General features: G+C 48.4%; 1 protein-coding gene across 1 annotated transcript; it reads right to left on the bottom strand.

The window, feature by feature from the left end:
- Positions 1 to 957: 957 nt before the first annotated feature.
- On the bottom strand, positions 958 to 7,649 carry LOC139694859 (protein APCDD1-like). Its single transcript, XM_071593382.1, has 3 exons — positions 7,486 to 7,649; positions 5,785 to 6,124; positions 958 to 1,809 (listed from the first exon to the last, which is right to left on the bottom strand). Exons 1-3 carry the CDS (start codon positions 7,647 to 7,649, stop codon positions 958 to 960), a joined length of 1,356 nt encoding a protein of 451 aa, XP_071449483.1.
- Between the last annotated feature and the right edge of the window lie 467 nt (positions 7,650 to 8,116).

The raw sequence follows: 8,116 nt of genomic DNA, 5'->3' as shown, positions 1-8,116 counted from the left end.
ACGAGAAATAAAGGTAACTTGTTTCACTTTTTTACGTAGACACTTACGTGTGCAAATACATTTTTTGTTCAGCATAGGTAGCCATTTATGTAGATCAGGTATCATACCAACATGTTAACGACAGCACTGCCGAAATTTGAATTCTCAGGTGTAATTCCCATTCATTGTGGTATTCAAATGTCTACGAAGCCAGCACAGAAAGCAGTACTCACTCAGAAATGGGAAAGTTCCTCAATTCCCCGCGAATTCCCTGGAAGTGCTCGGTGGGCATCGACAGAACATCATGATGGCGACAGCCGAAAAACACCCGCTGCAAATGCCTGCTTACCTGAAGAAGGAATGACAAATGGCCGGACGTCAACTCCTGTCAGGTTTGATACCGATTTTCGCCCATTGGGATAGGATTTAGGAGTTACTTCGCTGTCTGGCCAAAATCACCATTGGTAACCTACCAGAACACACACACTAAAACGATATTCTTTTCCGATTCTTTTTGGCACTGTGTAAGACTGTTCCTCGGCACCGTTTGGCACAGTGTGTTCCGGTGTAATACTGAATTTGCATTTTTGGTTTCTTATGACATGCTCCGCAGAGGAGTCCTCTTAATCATTAGTATGGATGGGGGCTGCGGGGTGGACGGCGTCCGAATGTCTCACTGCATTAGTGGTTTCAAAGGAAGGATGGAATACGTCGACGCATCTTGTTTGCTCGCTCATCAGCCCTAAAGAGGATTCAAAGGGCAGTCGGGAGTGTCGGTACACACGCCGCATTCGCTCACCCCTTTTTTCTCCCGGGTTCCTTTTGTCTCTGCACAATTAACACGTCCCCGGAGTAAGTCTCTCTCGAAGGCGGCGGAAGCGACTCCTCCGTCCCTCTCCCGTTTGGAAGAGGACGCGCCTTCACGGGCGACCGACCGACTCCCTATTAGGGGAAGGGGACTCTCTCCCTGGCTTCTCGTTAGCGCCACCAGGGAAGCAGTGCGATCGCCGCATAGAGCGCCGCGGCCATCAGCAGGGACGGGGGTCGCCGCGGACCCCCGGGGGACGAGGAACGCGGCGCCGAGAGACGGGCGGGCAGAGGGAAAAGCCGGTTGTCCGTGTTCAGGGGTGGAGGGACCCCCTCCCGAGAGCACTGCACCAGGGGGGGCGCGTACGCCGTGGGCCGCTTCCTCCCCGCCGATCCCCAGGGGGCGGGCTCCGTCTCGGGCTGCCCCAGCAGGAGCACGGGCACGCCACTCTCGCCCACCTCCACGCGTGCGAGGTCAGCCTCCGCCGACGGCACCCGAATGCCCAGGGCCGTGCAGCCCCTCGTGGCCGTCACGTCCACCGTCACTCCGGGCCGCCACGCCCCCGGCCGGCCGCAGTCACCCGTGGAGGCGGCGGCCGCCACCTCCAGCCCCCTCGCAACCCCCGCGTCCAGCACGGTCACCGTTGCCGCCGTCACGTGGAAGTCCACCTCGGCAGCCCCAGGCACGGAGGGGGTCGCAAGGCCCCCTTGGCCGTGCCGCCCCCGGTCGTGGCGTCCGGGGGCGGCGTAGGCGTAGGATCCGGAGGCGGCTACAGTGAAGGCGGGGGCGGAGCAGGCGGCGTCCGCGTAGAAGCGGTACTCTGCGGCGAAGCGACGTGGGGCGGCGGCGCGGAAGCGGAGGCGGCGGCGGAGGAAGAGGCCGGTGGAGGGGCGGGACTCGCAGCGCGCGGACGCCCAGTCGCCGCCGCCGAGGAGGGCGGGGAGGCGCGGGCGGGCGTGGAGGTGCGGCGGGGAGCGGGCCGTCGCCCGCGCCACCACGTGGCAGATGTGGCAGCCGTCGCCCTGCGAAGAAACGAGGGGGAATTAGGCAATGGGTGCGAGAGGGGGGCGTCCACGGGGGATGGGGAAATTACCCCAAATGGGGAGGGAAGCCGGTTGTAAGCGTATTCTACAAACATTAAGTGTGCAACTACAGGTTTTAATTGGTTTAATAATGTGGAAGTAAAGGTCGCGGTAGTCCAGGGGTCAGAGCGTTGGATTACTGAAAGGAGGGGCCCGGGTTCATTTCCCGGGCAAGGCCACCCAAGCTGTGTTTTTTTCGGGTGCCAGATCTTCCTGGGGAACCATAAGCGGTACTGGGAAAGGAACTGTCCCCCCTACCCTGAAATGTGAATTTCACACGCCGAATAGGGCTTAGTACTGGGTGAACTCTACCATCACCTATCAAACCGACCTTCGGGTCGATTACTGTGTTTATTTTTTTTTAATGTGGGGGTCAACTCCATTTCACAACAAAAACTTTTGGTAGGCACTACTTGTTATTTACAATTAAAATATGTAAGAATTATGTTCAATCATTTCAGGCGTTAAAATTCTAAGATGAGATAAAAATGGTTGAATTGTGAAGATTTAAGGATAAGCTACTGCAACAAGATTGGATTGTAAACTGACCACCGAAGGGATGTTAGTTTGTTTTGCCAAAATTCGTTTAATGTGAATTTAGCCATCCTATCCGCGTAGTAAACCCAGCTTTCCAACGGAATTAATTGCTGGAAATGAATTATTTTTTTTGGATAAAGTGAGATTGCCTAGAGGATACGTATTTTCAAATGGCTTTTTCATTTGCACAATTTACGCTGATAAAAAGAACTAATTTAAACACACCTCCGTGCTGGTGTCGACACTTTTAATGCACACTTTGCTAAAGGGCGGCATACCCAAACCAAAACCACAGTCATCAACCCAAAGGTTGCTTTCATAGGTGAGGGTGGAGGTCACCTAGTGCTAAGGTCAACGGCGCGAGATACACTGCGTGATTTGCTGGTTGGGCTCCATTTAGAATATGTTGCTGATGTATGGGCTCCTCATTAAGTTGGATTACCGAATTGGATCGCGTGCAGTGTAGAGGAACTAGATTTGTAAAACGTTGTTATGATAAAATTAGTAACGTATCCAAAATATTAGAGCAGTTAGACTGGGATTTACTCACGGAGCGAAGGTTAAATTACAGATTGAATCTATTGCATAAATTAGAAGGAGGTCTCTTTGGTAGTGATGTTGAAAATGTATTATTACCCCATCGGACTACCGCAGGGTAGATTATGTCAATAAAATTAATTAGATTAAGTGCAGCACGCATATATTTAAGATGCCATATTTTTTCACGAACGATAAGGGATCATTAGAATATCGTCCGCCCGCTTTAGGGTCATATTCGGGTCAAAATTAGTCTGGAGTGCATTTACCCCCTGCCACACACCCTAGCGGTGGCCTGCAGGGCACTAACATATCTAAATAATATGTATGGGGAGCTATTTACTTTCCCTGTCCCTCCTGTAGTTTCCCAGGGAGTTTTGATATAAATTAAATACGAACTAAACGAAAAAAATGATACATCTAACTGAAACGAAGACTATTACAATTTGCCACTAAATAATTATTTTATGGAAAATTGAAATAGTCTTCGTTTCTGTCATTATTGAACAATTCCAACACATCGCAGATGAATCTGTAATTTATATAAGACATTGTACTTGAAAATACTTGGTTTGTGAAAAGAAAATTAAAAAAATACGTAATTAGATATTGAAACTACATATGGCCGATAATGGATAATAATGTGCATATAAAGTCAATGTTTCCGCATCTTAAGATAATGTTTAGATTAATATTAATTATCTAGGAGTCATTCAACATATATCCATGCCCAAATTTATTCTCGATATAGAAGACAAGCAGATTGGACTGTTTGACAGGCGAATATTTCTCTCTCAGTACGTAGCAAGTGGGAAGGGCAATGGAGAACGAGGATGGGCTTTGGGGTGCACATTCCGGATCGCCACGGGGGTCGGCCGGCCCCGAAGCAGGCCCTCAAGAGGGACGAAGGTCAGCGTCTCTGAGTTACACCTCAAAAGGGCCTTCTCTGACGAAGGGACTGCGACTCCGTAGATTTATGACTAGGGTCGTGTTTGGAAATTTAAAGGCAAAAGAATTGTGAAGCCAAGTGGAAGGAGTGAAAACAGCGCACCCATAAAACTGCCGCACGGTCATTTTCTATCTCGGGTGTCTTTCGGTTTCGAAAAGATTTCTTTTTTTAAAAGAGATTGTTCGAGATCTGTAATGATCATTGATATCGTAGATCACAATGCCGTTATCCGAAGCTTCGCCAGAATTCCGCCTCATAAAGCCACCATCACGATACATTCATACAAGGTTTATATAAAAAGGATTAGTAACAACTTTTTTCTGTGCAACAATTTCAGAGTGTAAAAATCATTCGCCTGATTTTTACACTCTGAAATTGTTGCATTGAAATGCACATTAGCGGATGACTCCGTTAAAAGTTACTGTTGCGGCATCTCCTGCAGTTTCTTTGGAATTTGTCAAAGTGAAAACACCATAAGTGTTTAAAGTTGGCTTTAACCTCGTGGACTGTGGCGCCTCGCGCACGACTACGAATGCATGTGACATTGTATGTACGGCATTTCGTCACAACATCTTGTTCCTTTAAAAGCCCCAAAATTTCAGAGTTTAAGAGGACGCCTCGGTAGCTTAAGCGGCTAAAGCACTCGACCGGATATTGAGGGATCTGGGTTCGAATCCCAGTCAAGGCGAATGATTTTTACACTCTGAAATTGTTGCATTGAAATGCAAATTAGCGGATGACTCCGTTAAAAGTTACTGTTGCGGCATCTCCCGCAGTTTCTTTGGAACTTTTTTCTGTATTGTGCGTGAAGTACTGAATACAGACCGTCGGTTAAGTGTGCGCATGATCGCAGATCGTGTATTGGCATTGTTTATTACTGAAAATTTGGCGATGTGAAACATCGGCGCTAAACACGTCCTGCCGAAGGTCTTGCCACAGGACGACGAAGAGCAGAGTCCGGTGTCTGTCGATTTTACGAAGACCTTCTGCGACGTCATCGCGACGATTCCCCAACCCCCATTACAGTCCCGACTTGGCACCAGCAGACTATTTCCTATTCCAATAAAAATGAAATCCTCCATCCTTCAAAGGATACCACCAAGGGACCCTAAGTGAAGTCAAAGAAGCTCGCACGTGTACTCTTAAGGACCTTCCGGAATCTGCCCTCCAGGGAGCCTTCGAGTCATGGAAAAACCGTAAGAGGAAATGTATGTGTGAAAGTTCTCAAGGGATGTAATTTGATGAATTTTGGAGCCATTTTAGCTATATCTAGCGAAAGAAATTTATTTACTCCCGAAACATTTCCCGATAATTTTATACAAACCATGTAACCAACCATAAGGAATGTGGGACTTCAGTTTTAGAATGAAACAGTTATCGGAGACGGAGTGTTTTATTAGTAAAATGATATCGCCTAAAAATGCTCTCGCCTTTCAATACGCATCCTACCGGTATTCAATTCACTGGTCTAAATCTGACTGACGTGATAGCTTAGTAACCCAAAATCGTGAGGCCATCCTGACGAGCCCCCTGGCCCTTTCCTTATTAATCGTCATCATATTAAATGCCGTTGAGATAAGAAAACGCGGCCATTAGTGGCCAATGTGCAGTTATCATATTACCCACTTGACGGCATACCACTAATACCGCTGGCAAAAGTGTGTGGCGATGCTCAAGGGATGTACTTTGAAGGATTTTGAGGTACCGCATCCGGAATAAAAACCTATTTTTCCGAAACTTTTCCCGATACTTTTTATACAAGTCATTTATATTGTGCTAGTTTGGCGGGATATTTTGGATGTGGATTGAGTGCGGATGAGATTACCACGGAAGAGGAGGGAGGGGGAGGGAGTGAAGCGGGGACTGTTGGGGGGGGTGGGGGCGTGTCCCACCTGGTCCACGTGCTGTAGCGGCGTCTGGAAGGCAGTGGAGCGGTAGGTGGCTCTGAGCGCGGGTACGGAGTGGACGTCCCCGAGGAGCAATTCGCGGCGCAGGGGGTCAGCGGGGCCCGGGGGGGCGTCGGGGGCCGTGCGGGGCCGCCGATGCGAGCGCAGGAGCTGCAATTCGTGGAAGGTGGCGTCGTGGATGGCCGCGAGGACGCAGTCCACATCACCCGCGACGGCCCACGAGGCGTGGGGGCCCTTGGGGGTGGCGGCGACCCCCCTCCGCACCTGTCCTCCCCGGCCCCTCTTACTTCGCAAGCTCTTGGTCTTGGTGCCCCCGATGGCTTTCCTGAAAAAAGTTTGCCATTAATAACCAATCCGATTCCTAAATTGCATGTATGCATACATTTATACGAAGAAGGGGTCGCTGGGGGCCTGAAGAGTATCGCTTCCTATTCACCACTTCGAGGAAAAGGGAAACCTGGGAGTTGAGCCCGTAATACACTCTTAAACAGACGGACATCAGGTGTTCCCTTGAGTGTTACTTTGAGTTACTAACCCTTCAATCCAAACTTCTGCACTCCAATTACCTCTTCTACACAACATTCTCCCCATTCACAATCTTCATCTTTCCAATCCCACACATATCAATCACTTGCATCCACTTTTACTGTCATTTTTTTAATTTCTTCTAACAAACTTTGCCTTCTTTGGCATAGATAGATCTTTTTCTTTTGTTGAGTGACGTTTAAATTTGGGAAGTTATCACTATACCCTCGGATTAATAGTTTTCTTCTTATATTTTACTTTTCAAATAAATACAATACTTACAAGACAAATTTTTTATTCAGATGCTGAGGTTTGTTATTTTAGAGAAAAATTTATTATATTTCCTTAGAAATATTTAAGCCATTTGACATGGTCATGACCCATCGTTCAATTAGTACCGAACATCGTTCAATAAGTCTCGTGACTAACTTAGAAAAAAAAACATTTGTTTCGCAAAATTCATTTTTATTCAACAACATAATCACCTTCAAGAGCTATACAATCATTCCGACGCTTTCCTAACTATTCTATACCATGATTGTAAAACGATTTGTCCTTGTCCTCTCAAAATAAGCATCCGTTGCAGCGATGACTTCCTCATTCGAGCCAAATCTTTCTCCTTTGGAGCATCTTTTTGAGATCAGCAAACAGCCAGCCAGTAGTCGCTGGGGGCTAGATCTGGAGAGAGAGTATGGTGGGAGTGTGGAAGCACGTTGAAGCCCAACTCGTTCAATTTGGCCATTGTTTTCATTGGCTTGTGGCGCATTGCCTTGATGAAAGAAGTTGTTTTTCTTCTGGATGTGCGGAACGTTTTTTTGGCTTTTCCTCCTTCAAAAACACCAAAAACTCAATGCAACAGTCGCTATTGATAGATTATCCCTTTTAAAAGTAGTCACTGTAAATTATACCTTGCGCATCCCAAAATAACATCCCGTTCAATAAGTTCCGGGACTTATCGAATGATGGCTTACATTCGCCGTTTTGCTAAATACGATTAAATGAATGCTCTACACCGAGGGTCACATTTAAAAATGCACGTGTAGGAAAGAGAGAGGGCGAATATTAGACTCGTCCTCCCACGGCCAAGTGGGGACTTCTGAGCCATCTGACTTTTGGTTAGATTAGGACAAAATGAAAAGGGGGCAATCGCCTCTTCTTTACCTGGAGGAGGCGGCGTTCCTCCTCTGGTGGCTGTGGTTACCCTCCGCGACCCCCTCCTCCCACCTCCTCCGGTGTCCCCTCCGGCTGGAGGTGTCCCTCTGGACGCCCTTCCTGGGCCCCCCCTTTCGGCGGGGGCCCTTTCTCCGGCGCACGAGGTCCCCCATCTCCACGCCGCCCTCCCTCAATAGGCTGCGCAGGCCCTCCTCCTCGTCCGCAGTCGCCCCCACGCCCCTCAGCTCCATCGTGGCCTGGCCCTCTGACTCCGGACCGCCGCCCACGAACTCGTTCATCACCACGTACTCCCTGAAAGCGGAAGGAAGGGGAGGGGGTGGAAGATGAGCAGGGGTCGGGGGCCGGCGTACCCCTCTCATTCCCAAATATACCGTTTTGCCTTTGTCTCGAAATGAATGGTGCTATGCACCGGGCAGACGTAGTAGCAGTTTTTGGTCGTTCGAATACGGATCGGCTCTTTTTGTGGAAACTGTGAGTATTTTCTAAAAGCCGCAAATATGTACTTGATTGCGGGCGGTGTGCCATTTAAGACTATGTTGTAAGGAATTAGCCAAAGGAGAACTAAGTTGCGACAATGAGAAGGGTGGTTATCGTTAAACGCGCATTTCAATTGGAAATT

Source organism: Hetaerina americana, unplaced genomic scaffold (genome assembly GCF_022747635.1).
Source record: "Hetaerina americana unplaced genomic scaffold, ioHetAmer1.1.p SCAF_58, whole genome shotgun sequence".
In the NCBI taxonomy this organism is placed as follows: domain Eukaryota; kingdom Metazoa; phylum Arthropoda; class Insecta; order Odonata; family Calopterygidae; genus Hetaerina; species Hetaerina americana.
This window is presented reverse-complemented; position numbering and strand designations above follow the sequence as displayed.